General features: G+C 48.0%; 2 protein-coding genes across 2 annotated transcripts; one reads left to right on the forward strand and one right to left on the reverse strand.

Annotated features, from left to right (window-relative positions):
- Nucleotides 1-1,902: 1,902 nt before the first annotated feature.
- Nucleotides 1,903-8,617, forward strand: LOC122149441. Its single transcript, XM_042779843.1, has 4 exons — nucleotides 1,903-1,947; nucleotides 2,231-2,362; nucleotides 7,449-7,712; nucleotides 8,117-8,617. The coding sequence occupies exons 1-4, from the start codon at nucleotides 1,903-1,905 to the stop codon at nucleotides 8,609-8,611; spliced, it is 936 nt and encodes a 311-aa protein (XP_042635777.1). The 3' UTR covers nucleotides 8,612-8,617.
- Nucleotides 8,618-21,825: 13,208 nt separating this feature from the next.
- Nucleotides 21,826-25,527, reverse strand: SDF2L1 (stromal cell derived factor 2 like 1). The gene is made up of 3 exons (XM_033075630.1): nucleotides 25,323-25,527; nucleotides 24,391-24,587; nucleotides 21,826-23,196 (listed from the first exon to the last, which is right to left on the reverse strand). Exons 1-3 carry the CDS (start codon nucleotides 25,489-25,491, stop codon nucleotides 22,918-22,920), a joined length of 645 nt encoding a protein of 214 aa, XP_032931521.1. The 5' UTR covers nucleotides 25,492-25,527; the 3' UTR covers nucleotides 21,826-22,917.

The raw sequence follows: 25,527 nt of genomic DNA on the forward strand, positions 1-25,527 counted from the left end.
CATGATAAAATCACGGCACAATTAAGAAAACTTCGGAAGGCACAGGAAAGGGTTGGCACTTTCTGTGATTTATTTAAATTATCTAGTTCAGATTCATTGACTGACCAATTTGGGTTTTAAGGAAGCACATACATTTGGGGACACTGAATTATGTCCCTTCTTGTTTTATTCTCCATTATGGTAGAAAAATATTTTGTTGTATAAAACCTTTATAACGTACCGTGCCTAGATATACTGGGTATGTAGCGGAAGACTTGAATGGTTTGTTTAACAAACCCCATACTAACTGTGATCTTTTTCTATCTTTTTCTATTCCTCTCCCTTTTTTCCTTCTCTTTCTGTCATTTTTTAAACTAACTTTTTGTTGTTTTCTTTTTTTTTTTCTTTACCTTGTCTAATTACGATTGCAAATAAACTTTGTCATGCAGAGTTTTATTGGGGCTAAACATAAAAACGTTATTGTGGTTAACACTGTAATGTAACAGTCCCTTACAAAAGGATGCAGGGACAGCTGTGCAGAACGTGACAGTGGCTGCTGGTATCGCTGGCTCTGACAATGTTGCACTACTGTCTGCACAAATAAAGCAGTGCAATAATATTGTCAAAGCATTTGGTTCCAGTCCTAATACATCCTTTATGATCAGTTACTGTTGCACACCCAGCCCCTGACATTATGGCATTCTGTAGTTATTTAATGCATTTTAGTAGGGAACCAGCCCCCCTACTCTGATTTCTTCCCTCCACCACAAAGGCTCAAACGAGCATTAAAATGCCAAGATCGTGCACAAATTGCGTAAAAAAATCGCTACCCTTGTGTTTGTTTGTTTATTTTGTGTTTGGGATGAGCGGTCTGTATGGAAATTCCTTGGGTTTTGTTCCCCATTTTGACTGCTTCAGTGTACAAAATGGATTGCCCTTTCTGCCACTAGCTTGGGTTTGTGTGTCCAAGTTGTAAAATAAAAAGCTGGCCTATTCACATTTTAAAGCCCTCTTGTCCTCCTTCAGAGCAATCACTACCATTAAAAATATCCTGACCAGCTTTGAATATTTTCTTCCTTCTGCTCTAAAAATTAGGGGTTTATGAACCTAAGGATCTTACTGTTGTGTATAGAATTCAGTGACTTTAATATATACCCATGTATTTACAGACAATTTAATTTTTGCTTCCTATTGATGTATTTTTCAAGTTCCATCATATTTCACTTTTAGAGAAATTGCTGTTAAGATTAAAGGAATATTGATACCTTTTCATTTAAAAAAATAGTACAAGATACCTAAATAACAATCAATAGGATTTGAAAGACAATCTGTCCCTGCGCTTCCCAATAGCAATGTGGAGCGAGGCTGAGACGCGAGGATGATGTAGGCCTAGGAACAGGAACACTGCATTCAGAATTGATCTTTAAATAACAATATGTTGGTGACTGTCACTCGCGGTGTAGTTGGAGGCAGATGTGGTATTTTCGCTTGCAGCTGCTAAGGGTTTGGAGGGCTGGGGGATGGGACCTTCCTCTCTCTCTCTCTCTCTCTTTTTTTTTCCTGAAGCCTTGAGCTGTTACCTTGGGAGCAAAGGGTGGGGGTGGGGAGAGCCGTCATATTGGAAATCAAATCTAGGTAAACGAGTGCTTTCAGATTGCACAGCACATCCCAGGCCAGGCCAGGGTGTGCTGGTGAGCAAGCCATGGGGAGGCAGAAAATGGAGGACCACATCCTGAGGGGGGAAGCATGTCCCGTTTTAGAGAGTTGAGGAGAAGCCGAATCCTCAGTAACGCACTCCAGTTCTCCAATGACTGAGGGAGCAGACAAAAGACACCTTTTCAGCCCTTCTGTTTGGGGGTGAGCTGGTGGCTGTGTCCCTTTCAGGCCCAGAGAAGGCTAAGCCTCCATGCCTGAAGCGGAGGCATGGTGCTGGTGGCCCATGCGGTGCATTCCCAGGCCTCAGTGGAGGTAACTCGAGCCGGTATGGCTCCCTTTCTCTACAGCTTTTCTTTTCATCCATCTCTGCGTTGTAGCACGCTTGCCATTTTTGTGTATGTTAAGGAACTGGGAAGGCCTATTTAGCTTTGGCATTTCCCCCACTTCTTCCTTCTAATTCTTGATTAATGAAGAGGTAGGAAAGAGTGAAATCTCTGAGGGATTTGCTAGGGGGTGTCTTCCCCCCTCGCCATCAATAGGGGTGCAAGAGTGACCAGAGTGGGAGCATGAAGGGCCCTTGGCTGCCCCTGGCCAGGGAGGATGGGGAGGAGGGTGGACCAGCGAGGAGCTGGAAGCCACCCTGGAGCAGGGCAAGGCTTTGTTCTCTGTGTGTGTGCGCTCGTGTGAGCCCATCAGCGAGTGGAAATCAGTGCTAGCGAAAGCCTTGGTGGGGTTGATGCTGGGCTGTAAGATGGCCCCTCAGACATGTGAGCCTGCCTTGTTTGGAGGTGGAGAAATCACAGGGAGGAGTAGATGCGTAGTTATTTTCCTGTATGAAGTTATGTCTTTAAAAATAATATGGTCACTACGCTTCAAAACCTCTCTTGGGCGTGGGGGGAATTTGAGGCGTGTGATAGAAGGAAAGGCCTGTGTGATGACAAGGACCATATCCCATTCGGAGAGGGAGAGGGACAGCCCTGTGCGGGCTCCTGGCTCTGCCTGGGGCAATGGAGCCCGCAGCCGCCCTTTGCTGAGCGCAGCTCTGTGGAGGGCAGGCCCCAGGGGTGTGAGGGGAGAGGACGGGGTTCCCTGCAGATTTGGGCCTGGGATGGAGGTTACACATTCCAAACCCTCCCTTCCCCACTTTTTTTTTTTTTTTAACCCTGCCTGGCTGAGGAATGTAACGGCAAAAAAAAAAAAAAAAAAAAAAAAAAAAAGCACTGGAGGAAAGAAAAAAAAAGAAAAAGAGAGGGGGGATTCGGAAGCAAAGGCCCCTTCAGGAGTCTGTATTTGTGCAAGGGAAACCATTTGCATGTGTGTGGAGATGCCAGAGTTTGTCTCCAGTTGGGTCGGAGGGGGAGGGCGCGGGAGGAATGCGGGGAATCAGGTCGGGCTGCGGGGGGAAGGGCTCCGGCAGAGCCTCCATCCTGTTGTTGCATAAACTTGTTAAAAGAACCCCTCCTCTGTGGAGGCAGCACACATAGGGTATTAGTGTGGTGGAGGAGGCCAGACCTGCGCCCTGGCTACACAACCAATTGGAGCGGAAAGTGAAATCAGATGGTTTAAGTTTTCAGAGGGATTTTTTTTTTTTTTTCAGGGGGACTTTTTGAGTCATTGCATTGAGTGCTAGATCTGTGTTAAGGTCGCTCCTGCTCTGGCCGCTCTTGGGTGGTTTGGGGAAGGGAGGCGGCCGGGCGGGGGCAGGAGGTGCCGCTTCCCCTCGTGCGGTGCCACTGCCCCGGCTGCGAGAGCCGGGCCTGGGGCCCCTGCGGAGACCACACCCCTGTCCCTGCGGGCACGGCCGGGCCGGGGGCAGCGGGCTGGGGGCAGCGGGCTGTGCCGAGGGGAGCCTGGCCCTTGCCCTGCGGGACAGTGATTTGGGGCACCTCAGGATCAGCCCTACGTTCCCTTCCCCAGCCAAGGCAACTACAAGGCCTTTCACTTGCCCTGTGCAGGCAGGACCAACAGTGGGATCGGCACTTCCAGGGTGATAGTATTTAGCCCTATTTTCCTCTTGCATTTAGTACCATAAGTCGTCTTTTTTTTTTTTTTTTTTTTTTTCCGTCAGACAGCAGAGCGCTGGTAAACACCATGCAGAAAAGCCGTATTGTGGGGTTACAAAGTCTGGGCTGTTTAAGGAGCTCTGTCATTCCTTTTAATGGAGCTCACTGACGCAGATCTGGGTTCTGCCAGCCGAGGAAATATTGCTGCTGAGAAAAGGGTTATTGAAACCCACAAACTAAATATTATGAACAAGAATCAAATGGCAGGACATTCTGGAGTGTAATCCCTCCTGATTTCAGGAGAAGGGGAACGTATTGGTAAGTGGCTGTGGGTGACAGAATCCCTGAGCTCGGTGGGTGAAACACACTTGGGAAGGTGTTTTCAGAGAGGATTATCAACCCTTACTCTCTAGAGTCTCACACCTGGACAAGTTGACTCTTGCACGGAAGCAAGAATCCCCTTTTTCTCTGGACAGATTTGTACAAACTTGCTAGATAGACTTAAGGAGCCAGGACTGGAATGCTAAGAATTTTCTCAAAAAAAAAAAAAAAAAGCAACACTTCCCAGTTTTAAAACAATGATAAAATTATTAAATAGTATGGAAAACTCTAAATCAACTTTCAGCCTACAGCCGTTTAAAGTGTTTGCTTTGACCTTTGGTGGTAGTGTCAATTCCGCTGGAGAAAATATATTGTAGAATATATAATATATTTAATTGCAAGATGTCTCTTAAATGGTCTCCTTTCCTCAGGCTAAAGGACTGGCTGTGACCAGGGAAACAAGGCTGGACTGTGCCCTTCTATGTTTTGTGAAATTGTAACTGAGATGAAAATTTTAAAAAACCGCTTGCCCCAGTGGCATCTTTAACCACAAGAGAAATAAACAAACAAAACAGCAACAAAGGGAAGGAAAAATGGCTCCCTAAGCTAAACCAGGGAAGGCAAGGTCTGATCTCATGAAGAGCAGAGGCCTCTTAGCTCCAGAGACTCAGCTCACTACTTTATTTATCCCAAGGCTTCATCGTAAGGACACTTCAGTCTATTTGTCTCCTAACATCAGAAAAAGGGGACTTAAACACATAGCAAAGGCTCCACTACAGTAAGATTCCCCCACACTCACTGCCAAAAAAAGAGCTTCCATTATTGAGCAACATATAAAGTGTTATTTCCATACTAGTCTGGGTGACATTTCCATTTAGTTTCTATAACTGTGATTAAAGGCAAGAGAGGTTTCTAAACATATCTAGAGATGCTGAGCCTCACAGTGTATAAATAGCATGCATTTCATAATCTCGTGTTTAAACGTTTATTTTAAAATAACCCCCATATACATTCCAGAGAGTCTCCCTGCTATAGAACATAGTGCAACCCAGGCTTTGCATATCATTTGCAAGCTAGGTGGGATACTATTGGAATATTATTGAAGGCTAATTCAGTCTTTGTTTTTCCTATTTTGTTAAAAAAAAAAAAAGGCTACGTGTGGGGAGGCCTGTGCCAATACACCACTTAGAGATAAGGACATTTTTGAGACACATCTAGGCTCTCAGTACAGATCCAGAAACATAAAGTAACTTAATTGCCTTTGCTTGGAACTTGTGGCTGACCTTTCTAATTACATCCCTTACCCTCCCCTGCCAGTTGTAGCTTCTGCAACTACTGAAGCATTTGAGTTGTGAGGAAGTCGTCAAATCGTGCTTTCCCCCACACTATCCCTGCATCAGTAACATCACTTCATGTGCAGATTGTGTGTTTCCACTGTAAGCTTGCCAATGGGTTTGTCTCTTGGGCCAGTGGAGAAGTTCAATTGTGTGCATTATGTTCTAAGTATTGTTTGAGATAACATCGAGGCTGAAGAGTGGAAAAGACATGGTAAACAATAAACAAAATAGACTGGACGGGAATAGATGGAAAGGTAAGGCTGAGCCTAGTTGCATCTTTTTTTATGTTCGAACTGGATATCTAGGTTGCAGGGATTGTTGAGAAGAAATGTCAGGATTAAACTCGAGGTTTTGTCAAGGTAACAAGAATACAGAAGTTTGATAAAATTCAATTGTGAGATTTCAGCAGTCTCTGAGAATGTGGCCTTTTAATTAGTGTGACCAAAGATTTAATATAAATAATATGGAAAAAAGACCCCTGTTTTCTTCCACAGGCATCACAAAGGATGGGGAGAAAGAGGGGTTGGGACAGATTGGAGATTTTGATTATTGGGTATTAGAAGAAACCAAACACTGAATGGAGCTTGCCTAGTTCTTTTTTCTTTGGCAAGTGAGGCAGCATCAAAGATGACACAGGGCTGCCTCACACCAGCATGCCAAAAGCCAGGGACCTCTAACGGCAAAGACCAGATCAATGTGGCATGGACAAATTAGCCAGGAATCCATTAATTAGGAGATTGTCCCTTCATTACACTCTTATTTAATCCACTGGAAAGCAGACTGAGGAAAGAGAAGCTTAATGTGTCAAAATCATGACCTGGTTTGGGATGGCCCAGGAATGAAATTTCCTTCCCCTTCCTCTGGACTCTCAAGTGTTCCTACGTGACAAATGCACTGGGGCAGGTTAATTGGGAACCAGAGTGCAGAGGAAGAGTCTTGCTGGCAAAGCACCCCTGAAGCTGGAGGTGTCTCAGCCCTTCCCTGGGAGTAATTTCTGTGGCTGTTAGTGTGTTCAACACTAAGCCAGCCCCAGCTGAAGATTGTGCCTTCCAGCCTTGGACAGAAAAGGTGCTGGGGAGGGGGAAGAGAAGAAAAAGCCAAACAAAACAAGCTAGGGCAAAACACGCGTGCGTCTCCAAACACTGTTTAACCTGTGTGCATAAATGTGAAGTCAGTGCTGGAGAGCCAGCCCTGGAGATCCTGTTTTGCTTTCTAATTTTTGGTGTGTACTTAATCCCGTGATTTCCAATGAAGGGAGGGATATTTAAAACACTGGGCTCCAAGTAGGACAGCCCTAGAAAGGAAGTTCTCTGAGGGCTTGATGCCTGTTACTAAGAGGCTCAAAATACAACTATCAGTTAATCAAATAAATAGCACTTCCCAGCCTCTGACAGCTAGGCAGCTAATTGACTCTGAGGCTATTAATAAGGGAGAGAAATTTACACAGAAGAAAGTGAGAACTGGGGATGGCGATACAGAAACCTGGATAAAATCCATACTGGAATTAAATGTGTCCTGGGAGAAAGGGGTAGTGCCTGTGCATGGATTCTGTGGGTCAGAGATTTACTCCATTCCTGCTTCCCCACTCTCCCAGGAACACATGGTGCTGTGATCCAGAGGGGCAGTGCACTGCTTTCTAACTTTTTACCCCTTCCCCATTTGCAGGCATGGAATGAAGCTCTCTCCAGTCACCTGCTGCAAGACACATTATCCAGCTTCCTAACCTTAAGGATGAGACCCTATCAATATTGCCTCTGCTTTTGTGATCAGGGTAGTAGTGCAATATTGCTTATAGGGTCTTTTCTTTTGAGGGTTATTCTTCATGGAGAGAAGAAAGCCACAGCAGGAAAAAATAATCCCATGTGCCCACCGAGTTAAGGGAAAAGTTGTGAAATGCTGAGTTGTTAGATAGGCGAGTAATTGTGCAGAGATGTTATTTGTGACAAATAATCGTGCTATTCTGGTGACTCAGGTTGTGAGTAATGGGCATATTTTTGATGCTATCACACAGGATTCAAAACGGCCTCCTGTTTAAAACACAAGCAGAGATTGAAACCAGAGAAACCCATCATGGTTCCTTTTTAAAATAGTATGAGTTCTGAGACGTTTGAAGGGTGTCTATATTACATACTGATGTAAACACCCACCAAAGGATGGGAGGAGATACATAGCCATACTTGCTGTTTCTGTGCCTGATCCCAGCCCGAAAACCAGTGTGGTGCAAAGCAGAGCACAGCACAAAGAGACCGAGGCTTTAATCCCAATAACCTCTGCGAAACAAAGCTCATGCCTCTGCCCGGCGAGTGCGGCCCGCCGGGCTCCGCGGCCGTGCCCCGCACCCGGGGCTATTCCAGGGTCGGGCGGCGCAGCGGGGCCGGGCACTGCCTCCGGCCCTTCCCGAGAGCTGCTCTCTGAGGTACGTGGGAACGGAGCAGGGATGGGGGTGTTAAATCTCCTCTCCGCTTTGTGAGGATCAGCTGGGGGCTGACAGCAGCCGGGATGGCCGAGTGGGTGGCCCTGCCTTCCATTTCAGGTGGTCCCCGCGGTCCCTTTCGGGACCTCAGGGGCCCAGGGAAAGGGGTGGTGGGAGGGGACTGAGGGCCGGATCAGGGCGCGGCGGAGCAGCCGCTGCCGCGGGGCCGCTGCCGCGCGTCTCCCCGAGGCGGCCGGGCTGGCCTCGCCGGCTTGGCGGGGCACGGGGCAGGGCCCGGGGCCGTGCTAGGGGCCGTGCCCGCTGCCTCCCCGTTGTATGGCTGCCGCTGCCCTCGGTTTAACTCCCCCCGCCTCCCCCCGAGCTGCCCCCCAGCATCATTCCAATAGGAGGCGGCCGGCTCGGACACAAAGCCAGGATCTTCCCACCCCACTCGGGCTCTCCCTCCGTGCCCCCAGCCCGGCAGCCGCTGCAGCGGCTGTGCCAGCGCTGGGACCACCGGCCGGGCTGCCCCTCTTTCCCTGTTGCACTACTGTCACGGTCGCAGCGAGCAGTGCAATAATGAAAGGGCGTCAGTGCGCCGGGGAGCGGCGAGAGCCGGGGACGAGCCGGTGACAGCGCGCGGGGACGGGACGTCCCGCCGCCCCCCGAGAGCCACCTTAACGGGGCGGGGGGCGGGGGGGATACACACGACACTGACGGACGGACTTTGGTTGTGCAATTTTCTTTGTTTAAACACGCAGCGGCGGAGAGCGTGCGCGCAGGGGCAGGGCAAGGTGAGCGGCTCCGCGCACCGCTTGCCCCGGGCCCGCCGCCGCTCGCCGCCCCCCGCGGGCGCGGAGCCTGGGGCAGCCCCTCTGCTGTACCCGGCCAACACCAAATAAATAAAGTGACCCCAGTCCCCTGTCCCTGCTTTTTCTTCCTGGGGGATTTCTTGCAGGTCACCAGCCCCCGCCCTGCCTCCCTGGCAGCCCGTCGCAGATAAAAATCCCCTCCACGAGTTTTTGTCCTGCGATCTGGTGTGCTGCTCACCCATTTGGTCTTGTGGGGAGAGGCCAAAAATGCGAATAGGAAACGAGCGTCTTCCTTCACTGTGGAGCCTGAAGAACTCGAGTCGTGCCCTAGTGCTGGGTTCAGCAATGGGGGAGCACGGGTAGGGAAGTGAGTGTGGGGCGGGAGGGGAAGGGAGCAATAATGGAGATGAGAACAGTGCTTTGCATCTGGGAGTTGTGCTGGGAAGGCCAGGAAATAGCCCTTTGATTATTAGTGGCCATGGTGAAATGGATACTTCTATAAAAGAGGGCTGGGGAGGGGTATTTCCTTAGCAAAGGACCTTTTTGCTCTGGCCTTTTGAACCTGTGCTTCTCCCTGGCACTATTTTTGCTTCATCATGACTTTTTGCAGAGGAAGGTGAGTGCAGAAAGGCTGGCTGCCGGAGAGGGATGCAATCTAATCCTGATGAAAAGGCTTTTACAGTCTATGCTTCATTTCCTATTTCTTTTGGGTTCTCTCTATCTTCTATCCCTCACATGCACAAGCAGATACAAAAGCTGAATCCTTCCCTGCAGTCTTCCTCCCAGGGAAAAGTCAGCCCCCTTCCCAGCTTCACCTTCAGGCTTTGCACACACAAAATGGCTGCAGCAGCCTGTGGGTGGGCATGGAGAGCTCAGGAAGCTGCTTTTCTTTTTCCCACCCTGCCTGCCCAGGAAGCCCTTCTGCTTTTATTTTCTGTGGCATTTTGCTCTTGCATAGCTCTGTGCAAATCCAAGGGGGTCTCCAATGTGTAATCTATGCATGGAATGGGAGCTGGGGAGGGAAATGGCCAGTTTGCATGAGAAGGGGACCTGTCGGGCCCCAGTGTTTATTTTTTTGCTGACCTTCTGGGGATATGGTCAGTGAGAGCTGTGACAGCTGCTGGAAGCGGCAGGGGCTTTGAAGATTGTGAAGGTTGTGACCTCGAGGCCCCTTTCCTCTCTCTGTCCCAGGAGCTGCTGAGTCAATCAGGGAAAAGGGGAGGTGAAATGGGGGCTGCTCTTTAGCCATTTTTCAATCGGTGAATGAAACAGGAAAGGACAAATGCAAGAAGAAAAAAGAGCGATTACTTCCACTTTGGTGCATTACTGAGAAGGGGGAATCTCTCTTTGGCAAAAGATTATAACAATAATGGGAAACCACTGTGCGCCTAAGATCCAGCACCTTGAATAAAGGATTTAACTGGGCAAGGAGCTGATGGCAGATCAATAACAGTAAATTAGGGGGAAAGCCTACAAACTCCTCTTGGTTCAAAGCAAGAGGAAATCCACCTCTTGTTTGCACCAGATATCAGCTCTAGATGTAGCAGCAGCAATGTTCCCAGTTGGCCCACTAGCTCCCACCATCTCCTTGACCCTACACTAACACATCTTCATCTTTGCTGAGCTCAGCTGAACCTCGTGGCTGAGATTGCAGAGGCCGCTGACAGCGGCTGCACCACACATGCCAAAATAAAGAGACAAAGTACATTGTGCGGGGCTGTATCCTTGATGTGCGTGTGCTTCCAAATGGCACAAGTCCCCTGGCAATAGACACCCCTGGGCAGCCCACGAGAGGGCTCTCACTCAGCCCCAGATCCCTCTCTTAAGCCCAGTGAGAGGGGTTTAAGTCTTTTTCAATTTCTGGATAACATGATCCTATGGATCTTTTCTTTTAAAATAGTAATCAGAACAGCAAACAGAGCACCCGGCTTCGCTTGACCAATACACAACAGAGGCAAAGAAAGCAAACAGCAGGCTTTTCACTTAGTTTACACAGGGGGCACTTAAATACTGTATTGGTTACATAATACCATTTGGGGGTTGGGGTTTTACACATTCTTCTACTAAATATATCTGTGAGATTTGTTTTAAAGTGATCAACATAAATCCAGCCACAGCTTTGAGGGTATGATTAGACTTAATACCACTAGGTAGCTCATAGCATATTTACTGAAAACCAAGGCACAATAGAATTTTTCCCTAGACCTGCTGATCTGCACTGTGCTCGCTCCACTGCAGCAGAGGGTGTACATTGCCTCTGGAAGGGCTGCCACAGACAGCCACTTCCCTGCAGGAAGCACAAATTGCTGGACTTTAGGGCCATATCCTGCCACTGCTCCACATTCAGTCCTCAGAATTAATTTCAGCACAGACTGGACAGGACATGTTCTGGCAATTACAACAAACTAAGTGCTAAGAAAGAGGATGAAATATATATATTAAAAAAAAATCTAAATCCTAGCTGTAATTGATCAGGAGAAAAGGTATATGCTGTTAACTGCTCCAGAGAAACCCGTTGAGATGGGGTACCTGAATGTACATTCTCTTCCTGAAAAGCCCTCCAGTAAATATCCTGTTTCCATCCAAAGGGAGTAGCAGGTGGCCAAACTGCTCCACTGGAGGTTTGACAATGGCATTATCTATCCAGCTTTTCAGCTGAAGCCTGGCTAAATCTGTACACAACTTCTGAGACTCCAGCTAAACCCTTCCTGGGAATGGAAAGCTTCCCCAGGCAAAGCTTGGATCTGCAGGGCTGCATTCTTGCAAAGGACGCATCCCTCTGCTCAGAAGTGAACAGATGGGGAGAAAAGTCTCAAAGCATCACAGCTTTAAAACAGTGCTCTTCTCTTTAGTGTATTGTCACCAGAAGCTCCATGGGCAGGGATCTCTGCCATAAGGAACTAGCAGAACAGCGGGTGGGTGGCTAATTGAGAATGGAAGTTCCTTGGGGCAAACCAAAATAGTCTTTGTGGCACTGCATGAAACTAGGTACAGTTCCTGGGCTCAGCATCAGACATCGACTCTGTAAAATTCCTGCTTACTCACTCACCTGGGAGGTAGTTGAGCCTTTTAAACATCTTGAGACACACAGAGTAATCAGATGACAGGGATAAGCTGCTGGCACAGCACAAACTCGAATGTATCATTTTGCATGAATATAATAAGTCAAATATTTTAAAGTCACCCTGCTATTACTACAACAAATAGCAGAGCCCTGCCTTCCTCAAACACTGATATACTGAGAAATAACACCTTTGTCAGGAACCACTACATCTTTGTGAGCGGTTTGCCCAATTAAAATCTATGAGAGTTGCACTGAGTACAAAAGCCACCATCACACAGTGCTAAAAACAAACTGGTTTGTTCTACTGCGGTGAATTCCTGTCATATTTCAGAACAAGGTTGAGGTGATGGCTGTCTGGGTTTACACAGCCCTCCAGCACAAGATTCTGTTACTTGGCTTTCTTTTCACAGCAGATATACCTTTTACACATCTCCAGATTATTTTGGAAAATTCAAACAAAACAGAGGCTGTGTTCTAAGAGAAGGAGAAAGTAAAAAACTTCCCATTCTGAAGGAAAAAGGGATCTCTCATCAACCCTAGAGAAGTATGGAGGTCACCTTCATGTGCAAGCTGTTGCAGATATCAAGAAGGAGCAAAGCTAAGGATTTCTCGCTGCCTGCCTTTCCCCAAACACCAAGTGATTGACTTAGGACACTTATAGCAGTGTTTGGAGCAAGTGAAAAAGTAGTTTTGGTTGAACGTCTATCTGAACTCTCTGATCAAATCCCTTCTCCCCCTCGTTTCCCTGTTCATGCACATACAACATTACTGAAAGGTAAAACTTTTATAGGAAGAGAACTTAACAAACCAACAACCACCAATCTCCTCCCCATCCCCTGAAATCTCTCACACACAAAAAAATAAACAACAACAAAACCAGGAGATAATTTAATTAGGAGTGGGAGAATCGGGATAGTACTTAAAACGGGAAAAGTGAAGCCAAACTGTTTTCCACTTGCACCCTGTATTACGGAAGCTAGAAGGGTAAGGGGTCTCCCTAAAAGCCTGGACTAGCTGAATGAATGGGTCTGGGCACTACAGCGGGTGGGGTAAAGCCCCAGCCCGCCTCCCCGGCCGGCGGCAGAGCGGCTCCCCCGGCCGGGGGGAGGCTCGCCCGGGCTCCGCTCCCCGCCCGCTGCCCCGACAGCGCGGAGAGCGCCCGAGCGGCCGGAGAGCGGCACGGGCAGCCCCGGCCGCGCTGCTGCCGGCAGGAAGAAAGAGTTTCGGTGCCGGGGACTCATTTTCTGTGCTCGGCAAAGGCCAGTGCACCGCAGCCGGCTGAGTCCGACGGCTGCTGCCGGGTGAATCCGGCCCCGCAAACGGAGCGTCTGGGGCTCCGAGGGCCTCTGGCTCGCGGCTCGGGGGAGGACCGCGCTGACCGTCGGTGCCGCCGCTTTGTTCGCAGGCTCTGACCAAAAGGAAGGCTCCAAGCCGGGGGATCTTCCCCCACCGTGACACAGGGAGGCAGAGGGCGGCCCCCCTTCCGGGGGGAAGGTGTGCTTGAAGCCACTGCCTTCCCTCCCGTGAAAGGCTGACGCGAAAAGTCACATCCTCCAGTGCCAGCAGAGACGGGGAGGACAGGCTTAGAGCGGGAGCAAAGGGGACACTGGCTAAAGCCACTTCTCGACATAGACGTCTTGAACTTTTTTATTAACTTGGGGGCACACAATAAATAAATAAACATAAATTGGGGGGGGGGCGGGGAAGAGATACAGCAGGAGTGAGTATTGCTCAGGCTATTCAGTCACACATTTCCGATTATCTCCTCCCGAAATCCAAGAACATCCTTCCCTGGCCCTTCTCTATTCAATTTAAATCCACTAAATGCTCCGGAGACCAGCCTGGAGAGAGCCCGCTGCAGCTCCGTCCGTGCCGTCGGGAAAGCCCCTCCCGGGCTCTCCGGGGGATTTGGGGGTGAGCCCTCGCACTGCGTTTAGCCGCATTTCCCTCAAAGAACTGAGTGAGAGTCTCCCACGTGCAGCCGGTCAGCCCTGGCGGTGGAAGCACCGGGCGCAGAAGGGCTGCGAGGCGTGGGGAAGCCCTGTCACCCCGCAGTTTCGAACAGGGGCCGCAGCACCCCGGCCCAAAGAGGCGCTGGCTCCGGTAGAACACCCACCCGCCCTCCCTCAGCCCGGCGGGAGCGGCCGTGCCCAGTCGCTCCGCAGCTCCTGGACAGCCGGACAGGGACAGGCAGAAGTCCCTGCCTTCGGGGGACAGCGTGGCCGTCGCCATTTTAACCTGCTCCGAGCAGGCCCACAGCGGAGAGGCAGCGGGTTATCCCGCCGCTCTGCGGGAGAAGGGCAGTCCTGGGCATGTCACCCAGTCTTCCTGCTGGCTTCTTGGAACCTGCCCCGGAACCCAGAGCACTGCTCACAGACAAGGTAAAGAACACCTATAATTTTCTCTTCCAGATGGTACGAAGAAGCACTGACACGTTTTTGGGATGATTCAGTTCTGCAGCTACAAACTGAGTGCTGCTCATCCGTCCCAGTTCAGCACCCTAAGCATAACTCTACCTATTCATTCCAAAAGATCCCTGGACTTTAGCTAACACTTTATGAGAATGGAATTTTAGTTTAGGTTAAGTATTGCGGAATTCTTTCAGTATAAATCATAGTGTCTCAGACTGAACAACAATCATTTTTCCTTCGGTTTCCTAAGGCACCAGATACAAGAAAATATGATCTAGTGTCAAAGTAGTTTTCTGACAAGAACGATCTAGACTGGGCAACTTTCCTATGCAGAAGAGCGCGGAAAGCAGGTCGGAAAGAAAAAGCGACATCCAACTTTTATTATCATTATTACTATTTTCCCTTAAAAGCCTCTCTTAAGGTAGCATCCCGCTCAGCACCAGCGCCGCCCCGCGCAGCATCTCCTCCCCGGTGGGGGCAGTGCCCGGGCACGCAGCCGGCACAACCTCCGCTGCCGGAGGATGCCAGGGCAGGAGCGTGCTGCGGGCAGAGCAGGAGCCGCCCCGGCGGCAGGTTAGTGCCGAGGAGGCTGGACCACCCTCCCCTGGCCAGCTCCCGCTGTACGTCCGCTCCACGCCTGCGCCCTGCCCCGCGCAGCCCCCGCCCCTGCCCGGCTGGGCACCGCCGGGCTCGGAAACCCTCATTCCCCGTCACTTGGTTCTGATGTTCCCCACGTTCAGGACCACACCTCCCCGTCCCGGCAGGACAAGAGGTGCGGGGCTCACTCGCTCCCCGACTCAGATTTCGGGTGCCGCTGGGGAGGAAGCCGAAAAAAACGCTATGTGAAATGTCCAGTCTTGGGAGGGTTCTCAGGCTTTTCTCTGCCACCCACCCCTGCTCTCCCGGAGGGCGGTGTCCCTTCAACTCCAGCTGCCGCTTCCAAACATTCACAACTCCCCGTACCTTTCTGAGTAGGGAGGAGGGAAGCTGTACCCTCCAAACTGCGAATTTACCCCTTAAAGAGCGAATCTGCTCCCGCCGGTCGGATCGCCCCTCCCCGCCCCTTGCCGAGCTGCATCCCTCCTGTCCTCCGGCGCCCGGCTTTAGCGCTAGGAATGGCAGCTTTCCTAAGGGGCGTCACGAAGCACTTTTTCCCTCAGAGCCGAGACCGAGGGGCTCCGAGGCTACTGGGACTTCTTAAGCAAGATTTCAGTTAATTGCTCACAATAAACAGCCCCCCATATCATGAGGAAAAACAGGGCACATAGAGAGAGACAAATATTTTAACATTTTAAACTATTTTGCCCTTGAGACTGAAGTCTCTAAGCTCGACTGAGAGCCAATCTCACCGTGGGTTTCTATTGCTGAGGAAACCCAGCACAACATAAACGTTTTGCTGTGCAGCTTTATAGAAAATTGCCTGCAGCTCGACAGTAATCATCTGCACATCCGCACCCAGCGAAGGCAGAGGTAATGCGTTCAAAAGTATAATATTTGCAAGAGAGAGCAGATGGCGCTCCCTTGGGTGCAATTTCAGGAGCAGCCTCGCATTCTGCACTTCCCGAGGTCTATTTTACCCGAACAGGTTTAATGCTAGAAGAACTCTGTATTTTTTTTTCCTTTGGCGATGGAGTCACAAGCACACCCACCGCTAGCCCAGTGTAAGATGTTGCATGACCCTTCCCTTTTTGAACAAGCAGGGAGGATACAAGCGGACTAGACAGGTGATTAAACAAGTGCCTATGCGATTATTTTACCGCATCACTTTTCGAAGCCAGTTACCGAGTTAGATGGGTTTGTATTAGCATGGGAACTGCTGAGACTGCATTGAGGCGTGTTTCTCCCACAGTGTCAGCAGTCGGACAGGGCCGGAAGCCCTCTCACAAGCCGTATAAAAGCACGGTTAGAACACCCCTAAGCACGAAGGCCCCCGGGCGTCCTTTATGCGGGATAAGCACTCGGGGGCCCCGCGAGCGTGTCGGCTCCCTCTCCCGCGCAGGTACTGACTGAGTCGCGGCTCGGTTTTCTCGGCATAAGGAGGCACAACGATTCGGTTTTGCAGCCTTTCGAGCTCTTGAGCTACTGGGCTTTAAACTTGCCGCCTGGCCAGAGGAAGTCGGGTGAAGGCAGCGGAGGAATCGCCCTCTCCGCCGGCCCATCGGACACAGGCGCTGCCCAGCACAGTCCCTGGGCGTCGGCCCTGCGGCCGAGCCTTGCGGAGCTCAGCGCCGAGGAGCTCTCCGCTCCCATGGGAGACGCGCCGGGCCCGGGCTCTGCCCGTAGCCGGGGGCTCCGGCGGGGCCGGCGCACACCGTGGGACCTCCCCGCTCCCTCCACGCCCCGCTGCGGCGGGCGAGGCTGAATAAAGAGACGCCGATCGTGCCCGAAGGGAGGAGAGGGATGGGGGCAGAGCGAGCCGTGAGAACAATTTCGCTACGAGAATGAGGGTCTCCTGCCAGCACCCAAGGATCGCCGTCAGCAGCGGCTGGCATGCAAATACTGGTACCCGGCATCGCGGAGGGCGGCTCCTCTGCGAGAGCATCTTTCCGCTAGACATGAAAGAACATCGGCAGGCGGCGGATGCTGGGATACCCAAATTGCACTGCCAGGCAGAAATTCAGGGGAAAAAAAAAAATCTCCTTTCTTTTTGGCACGTGAACAAAGCCCTCGGCAATAACTGCGCTGGCAGGAAGGGGAGCTGGACCCGCCGCTTGCTGTCCCCACTGAGGACGGCTGGTGGGGCGCGACAGGGGTGAGCCACGAAGCCGGCAGGATCTGCAGCCCCGCAGGGTGGCTGGGAGAAGCCTCGCAACAGCTCGCAAAGCGACATCGTGTCGGTAAGGAATGGCAACTCAGCTTTCATTCTCATGCCAGAGGGAATCCTCGGAGTATGGCACAGCATCTACTCCAGGGGAAGCGCTCCAGCAAGAGCCGAGGAGAGCCAGGTGAGCTACGTTAGGGATAAGAAATGTTCCTGTAACCACCACTGACGTGCAGCCTATTCTAGTCGGGAAGAGACAGTTTCGCTTTAGCTTTTACTGTCGAGATCTTGCGAAATGCAGTGCGTTTTTTTGTACATGACAGGACAAGGAGCGCTCCCTTTTTAACGATCCTTTTGTGCGTTTTCTTCCCCCACCGAGCAGAACCCGATATTTAATTTTACAATACAGATAATCACCTTAAATGTATACTGTAAGCAAAGATATTTCATCCTTGGCCGCACTTCAACGATCCTAAAGAAAAATAGTAAACAGAAACGCCTGAAGCACCGCTTCAGAGCTTATGCTAATGTTTTAAACTTCCCTTTCAAATAACCGAGCAGTACACGACTTGGCAGAGCGCACCTAAGGAGGTACGGCCGCACGGGCGGTCTTGCAGCAGCTGATCGCCTTAGCAGTGTAACGCGGGGGAAGCGGATGTTATTTGTTTCCCCCCGAAGAGTATAAATCTGCGGCGATCAAAGCCGCGCTGCAGCAATCCTGCCGGGCTGCCAGAGGCGCACGGCTCGCAGGCAGGCAGCGCTGGGAGCGCCGCGGCAGGCGGAGGAGCAGCGCTCACTAGCGGCCGCGCCTCCCGGCTCCAGCGCGCACAGAGCGAGACGCGCCCGCCCCTTTCTGCTCGGAACCGCCCTGCTCGCATCCACCCCACGCAAGTTTTGTACAGCTCATCCACAGGGCTGTTCCCGAGGCAGGACAGTGAAGCCACCAGCATTTAAGTGCACAGAAAAGTTTTCTCGTGTAGGGGCTGTCTGCAGGCACCGGCCAAGCCAGGCAGGCGCGGGAAGCGGCTGAAACCAGCCCGACCCTTCCAGGCTGCGGCGGGCGGGCAGAGATGGGGCTGTGAGGCTGTCAGCAGGAGAAAATTAACAACATCGGACACCTACTGCATCTTATGTTCACTGTAGTTTGAGTTGCACTTACATTTACCCCACCTACTTCGATTTTCAGTACAGCACACACTTGTACTAATAATGAATACTCTCAGAAAATGAAGCTGAGGTGGATAATAAATACATAGCCATCACGAAGATCAAGCAAGGAGATAGATCCAAGTCAAAGCTCGGCAGTCCTCCAGACAGCCAAAGCCAGCATCCACACATTATTTTTACAATTTAAAAAAAGCACATAGGAAGCAATCACACAGTTTTCAGCTTCTACACATTCTGATTAATTTGTAATGTGTTTCATAAGGGTTTGGGACCCTAATAAAGCAGGACATCATTTTCCCAAAGGACAGGAGACAGATACATCCCTCACAGAACAGCAGCTTGAATCAGTATCAGAGCTATGAAAGGTTTTCACTGTGAACTTTATGCTAATTTAGAATTAGCACAATACCAAATATAGTAAAAAGGTTTTTATAATCAGTTCAATTTGATGCAATTTAAATGGAAACATTGAACAGTGCAGCTGCTGAAGTCGACTTTTCAAGGTGCTTACTATATTCCCCCCTTGCTCATAATACAATCCAAAATAAACCAGTACTGTCCTCAGAGGAATTGGCTGACCATGTCTCAATCAATTCCCATGCATTACAATTACAGAGAAGAAGCTAATGGCTGGGTTTCCACCTTGCGCATAGAAAGTGAAAAGAAATTATTAAGTGTCAATACTGCATGCCCTACTAAAGAATTATATTCCTGGAAGGAAAAATGTATGAAATTCCTTTAGAGTATGAAGGTTTTTAAAAATGCTTAAAGTTCATTACTGTTTGTGACCTGCACGCATAATAAACCCTAAGGTAGTATTAGAATTGCCTTGTGTTTCCTGTGTAACTCTGGGTTGGTAAAGTTGAATGTTTTATTCTTCCTGGAATATTCTTCCTATCCACAGGACAGAACCAAGCACAGTGAAGAGGAAAGCACTTCCTCAGCTTCAAGTATTCCTGTTTAACTTCTTTTTTTTGCTTCCTTAAAAAGCAAATGACACAACCGCAAGTGCTGTATTGTAACCCCAAACACATAGGCTCCTGAGAGGCAGCTGATGAAACAGCCACGTTATGAAGCAATTAATCATCAAAGATAATTCATTGGTGGTCCAGGGCTGGACTACAGGAGACATTTTTAAAGAGAAAATTGCAAAATCAAAAGGGCACAGATGCAAAGTCAAAACTAGGAAAGAGGGGCGTTAGCATCAGATACCCTACATACACAAATCTCTGACAGGCTCTCAGCCAGTTGTCAGCTCCAGCAGGGAACTTAACAGAGAGGGAGCAGGGATGCCAAGCAAGGAGTCAGGCACCAGCGGGATGCTGCTGGAAGAAGACACTGCTACAGTTCAGCCTCTGTCTAGGCCAGGTGTGAAACACGGTGCATCTATCTACAGTGCTAGGGAAGGCAGGTAGAAGATTCAGCAAAACTAACAGGCTTAAAAATACTGCTGAGTAAGTCATTGTTACAGGCTTGTTTTGACTGTATTTTCTACTCTTTAAAAAGATATGCTAATTTAACCTAATAAGAACAGATACACCCAATTAGTATTCCTAAACACAATAAATTAAATTATGGTTATACCATTTAAATACAAACACTAGTTTATATTCAGCCTCAACATTCAGAATGAAGAATTAATGAGCAGCACATTGGAAGAACTAAACCCAGGTCTCATTCATCCTGACTGAAAAGTCAAAATGTGTGGCAAGTTCATATGCTGAAGAGTTATACAGAGCTTTAAAGAGCTTCCAGAAATAGAGTAAAAATATCTGTAGGCACATACCTGCCTCCAAGTATTAACACAATTAACACATCCAAGGAACTCTTTGTCATTTCATACTGAACTAGATTATATATGTGTAAAATGCACTATTTGACAGATTGCTTTCAAGACTGACTAGTCTTTAGCAACTATTCCTGCTGAGAACAATTATAAATACAGATAATTCTAATTCTTTCCCAAAAGCATTTCTAGTTTCTTAAAGGAAGAGTACAAAGCAACATTGGTGCACCTTTTCAGAGAGTTCTTGTAGTAGAAAAGCAAGTAATAGGAAAGCACCTGTCAGTTATTTGGAAGAATTATTTCCTGCTAGCATCCAAAGTCAAAATAAACAGGTTTCATTTAACCTTGAAGCATACAGAGAATTTTGATAGGAGGTAAAAAAAAATTATCACATTAAAATAAAGGAAAATAAAGAAACAAAACAGCATTCCCAACTTTTATATACATCTCTCAGTATTTCATGTTTTACCCGAGAGCTCCAACTGCTTTAGGCAAATGATAAAATCATATGGAAAACAAACACCACCACACAGTAACACAAAAACAGATTCTCCAAGTCTCTAAGCCTCATCCACAGGGGCAGGACTGAAAAGGTAAATTATGAACAGCCAAATAAATAAAAACACCTGAATCACACTGAAGTCTCAGTACCTGCACAGGAGCACAAGCCACCAATTTTCACAGCTGTAACTTTTGCACTTCCTACATTAACATCACTTGAGCAGCCAGACTTCAGCATGCTAGGAGCACCAATAGTTCTTGAAGTACTACATTAGACCTTTCCAAAGTAAGATGCACTTCAACTGGCCTTGAGAGTCCTTCAGAACAACACTTACAGTGAGAAAAATTGGGGGGAAAAACCCCAACCAAACAAAACCCCCCTGACTATTGTGACACATGCCCAATAAAATTATCAAGGCTAAGTGATTTCACACTTTGGTCAGTCAGAACTAGAGGAAACTCAGTTCACAGAAATATTGTTGAACATTACTCTAAGGCATTCATGGGTATATCTGTGTGTGGCAGCTTGGTTCTTTAGGAACAAAAGATACAAATGCTTTTCAAAACAGAACATATTAGAAAACAAGCAATAAGGACTAAAAATCAGTTTTTTCGCAGCCTGACCAAACCAATTTGGTTCAAATCCAGAACAGAAAGCCAAAGATCCAGTCAGATCCCACTCAAGTGTAATAAATAAGACTGAAAATCACCTTTGCTAGGGACAGAAACATCCAGGCACAGACAACCATTGGGTGGGGCTAATACCTGGCACACAGGCTGAGATGAGCCCACAGCTCCACCCCTTCTCAACCAGTTTAGTATTCTACAGGTGCACAAACACTAAGCCCTTATGGTGTAGGCACAAAGCATTTTAGCTCTTAGTAACAAAGAACTCATTGCCAAGACTATTTCTTTCTCCTGTTAAATGCTATCACATTTTTTGTGTTTATGTCTTAGTTTATACCACCTTCAAAAGAAAAGCTCTCCTTAATAAAGAAAAAGCTTGTTTATCCAGGTTTGGTTTGTTTTTAAATAGTTATTCTTTCATAGCTATAACCTCAATATCAATTAGTCAGGAGTATCAGTGAACCTGAAATATTAATCACATAAAAGTTCACTTCTAATACAAAACAGCAAAAGCCAGCCTATTTAATCTCCAAAATGCCTGCAATCCTCAAATACACACATGCAAATAAAACTAATAGAAAAATATTCTTACCTTTTTCTTTGAAGAAAAACAGTGAGATACACGGAAATGCTGTTACAGAAATTCCTCATTCCACAGGGTTTGGAGAGATCTTCCCTAGTAGGAAATCCTTAAATAAAACCTGGAGGCAGCCTGGGCAGCACTCCTGCACGAGGTGCACAGAGCAGCTGCTGCATTTGTAAAGCTGAACTCAGCTGCCTGCTGCATCCTCTCAACACAGCACCAGCACTGCAGCTCCTGACTGGAGCAGAAAGGGCAGCAAATCAATTTCCTGCTTCTTTAGCTGATTGACTAATGAGCACTGTAATCAGCAAACTATTCACACATGGAAACAAGAACACCTGAACGTTCTGACTTTTCTCACTCATTTGGTGAGCTTTTCAATTTGAAACAAAATCACATGTATGTGGTGTTTTGAATTTTAATCAGTATGTCCAGTAACACTGTGTAAAAAACCCATTGAAGAAGTAATTTCTCTTTTCACAAAGGAAAATTCCTCACTTGTTCAGTGACAATTCCTTGCTAGCACTCCAATGCATACCACTCTTTCCAAAATCCATGACCAAACCATTGTCTCAGATGTTTTTTGCTTGTCTGGATTTCTGGATTCACACATAAAAAGCCCCACATAGGTGTATGCCTCACTATTTATTCACCTGGGTTGTCATACTGATCTTGTAGAGTGATACAGAAGTAAGCCAAATTTAACTGTTCTTTTGCACCACAGGAAACTTTGTAAAATTCTAATATTAATTAAGCAAGCAGTAGTTTTCTGCACCTGTTCATAGAGCAGAGCAGCCTTACCAATGGACAACCAGCTGTACCACCACTACTAGAACATTTGAATTTCTTGGACGAAGCGAAAATATTAAAATTTTGTCTTCTTATGCCAACACACACAGTATTTTCAAGTCTTCCAATACAATACAGAATGAAACTCTCATAAGATATTGGATGCAATTTTCAAATGTATACTTCCTTTTTAACTCAAAGACTGACTAGCTGACTGCAAGTCATTCAAAAAACAACATATTTCAGAAGCATTTTTCCATTTCTAGACTCCATCCATCTCCTTATCACTAACATTCTTCCACTAGGACATAGAAATCAGTTTCCAAATATTTAATTATCGTTGGGAAAAGATTACAAAATACAAAGTTTTATTGTTCTTGAGACTAGAGAAAAGTATTACTTTCATTTTTTCATTTCCTTTGAAATCGAGAAAAAGTAACAAGCAAACAAATGACAACAAAACCTAACAGATGTACGAACTAGCTTCACCAATAAAGCCTGCAAGTTCAGAAAGGATTTCACCAAATAAATGTCAGTGGCTGAACCTGGTAGAAGCCATTCTCCACAGAAGTGCTGCATTCCTAGAATGAACTAATGCCCTTCAGTAATACAGAAAGTCACTCAGGCAAGGCAGGACTTAGAAGAGACCAAGGATTAGCATCTCTGAACACTGGAGTCAAACGAAGCATTTTGGATCCTGTGTCAATTCAGAGCTCATCGTGTTTTGCAGGGTCCAGACTGGGTTTGATGAAGACTCCCTCCATGGCTTTCCAGTAGTTGTGGTGGTTGGCAGCAGACATGCCATGAACTTCCCGCTGGCCTCTAATGGGGTGGCCATACTGCTCCCCCGTGATGGACAGGAACACCTCAGTCCCCACGTGCTTGAAGCGCACGGCATCCTCCCGCTCCCAGTAAGTCCCACTGCACTGCACAATCCAGAAATCCAGGTCATCTCCTTCGCCATCATCCCCAAAGGCACTTACTTCCTGTTAGAGACACAAGCTTCCTGAAGTGAAAGTGTAAGCAAAACCTCCAGGACACAAATATCTCCCACAGACCCAGCAGAGTACAAAGACAAGGATGGGGAAAGAAGTGTTGTTTTGGTTTGTCAACAGTTACCAAAGCCAGAAGCAGTAAGGTTCTACCACTACAATCTGAACACAAAGTGCCAACAAACTCCAACCTGTAATCTGAGCAAAAAGTGCTTAAAAAGCCCCAAACAAAACCCCACAATGACAGTTGAACAGTCTTACCTGAATGACAATATATGAAGTGCCTACACTGAAAAATGAAGCCTGGGGGAAGCTTTTAGAATCAATCTTTCCCTTAAACAATTCTTTTGAGATGTTATTTTTCTATCACTTCTTTTAATAATCAGCTTATCTAGACACCCTACAGAGCTGCACCTTATTGTTTCAGCCACTTTACTGATGGTGAAACAAACATTTTTGCACAAAGAGTCAGATCTTCCAAGTTTGAAAGTAACAACCTATCTACATAGCCTGATGGAAGACTGACATGACTAACAACAAAAATCTTCCAACAACTGCATTATTAAAGAGAGATTTTCAATCTTGGAGAAGTATTTGTTCAAAGATAAGACTGGGGCTGAATTACAGTTAGATATGTACAAAACTATAAATAAATAGGATTGCAAGAGCAGATTCAGTTTCCCTGTGGAAGGAGAACAGACAAGTAAGAGCAGTGATTGAAACAGGGATAGTAAGAAGACAACTGAGACTAATAGACTGGATCACCAAGGAACACGGATATAGGAATGCTTAATGTTATAACACATTATTAGTTGCCCAGCTCTAGAGCAATCTTCACAATGTTGAGCAAGATACTTAATATCCTGCATCTTGAAAACACCAAACACTTCAGAACAGTCTTCCCAGTAGCAATGGTGCAGGAAAAAACAAAAAAAAAAAGCAAGCAGATTTGTTAAAAGTACTGTGAAACACCAATACTGGCACATGCTAAATATTACCTCTGTCAAGAACTGAAATACATAATTTCAAGATGCAGAAAAACCTATACTTGAATCTGGATATGCACAGACATACTGCTTCTCACAGCTGGTACTCAAGCCTGATCCTCCAAAAATCCAAGTAACTGGAGAGACTATCATCAATAGCATGCACTACTTATACAAAAGCTTAAGATTTAAACCAACTCACTTGGTTATTGGAGAGTGGTGATGGGAAGTGATGAGTGTGCAGATTTTTCCCAGTGTTAACGTGGGTAAGTCGTATGGCTTGCCCACATTTCACTGGAGTCCCACGCTGGCAGCTGTTATCACTCTTCCCACGGATCCGCCAGTAGCTGTTGGCATCATCTGAAGCTTCAACTCCTGTCACTGATTGCTGCCCACTTCCTGTTTGAATAGAATTAAATGACACAAGACTTATCCTGCTTCCCCAGTTCAGAGACACGAGAAATCTACAGAAATTTGCTTTAATGTTGTCATGCCTTCATGTTTACGAGATGCTTAATTCTCATAGTCCATTTACTGACTGCAAAAGGAATGCAGGTACCAAAGAGCCCTTCAGACGGAAGTAGTGAAACACAGCATGTGTTAGCAGATGCAAACTGTCAAAGTTCACGGCAAACACACAAGAAAAAACTCTGATCCACGACAGGTACTATTCACACCATCCCATCTTTATCAAAAATACTATCAAGGTCTTTGTGTTCCCGAACAGACCAACACCCTCGTTGCCAGAAGAGACACAGGGAAGGCTCTGCTGAGGCCATTGACACTGAGCAGGGCTCACCTCAGGGACGAGGGCAAAGCACCCCTGTCACATCCCGACTCCAGGGCCCCCAGAGCAGCTGACACATCCTCCTGTCCCACAGGCCTCAGCATCCCCCTGTCCCTGCAGTGTCCCCAGCCCACTCCCACACCCCATCCCTGGCCTGCCGCTTCCCTCTGCACCAAGGACAAGACCTTCAGGCAGCTCCAACTTCTTCCATCTTCCCCACCACCCTCACTGCCTGCCCACCCCCGCCATTTCTCTTCCAGGCACCGCCTGTCGCTCCCCTCGCTTCCTCTCCCCCCTCACAGCCCGTGCCCCGCCATTTTCCAGCTCCCCGGCCGGGCCCTGCTCACCGGAGCCGTACTTGACCTCGTGCGAGTGGAGCCGCACGCTGTGGCGGGTGTTGAGCAGTTTCAGCACCGAGCCACAAGTCACGGCGCCCGGCGCCGACTCCCTGCCGTGGCACAGCCCGGGCAGCAGCGCCAGGAGCAGCAGCGGGAAGAGGCGGCGGCCGCCCCGCATCGCGCCGCACCCGGCCGGCCCCGCCGCCCCCTCAGC

Source organism: Catharus ustulatus, chromosome 18, assembly GCF_009819885.2.
Source record: "Catharus ustulatus isolate bCatUst1 chromosome 18, bCatUst1.pri.v2, whole genome shotgun sequence".
Taxonomy (NCBI): domain Eukaryota; kingdom Metazoa; phylum Chordata; class Aves; order Passeriformes; family Turdidae; genus Catharus; species Catharus ustulatus.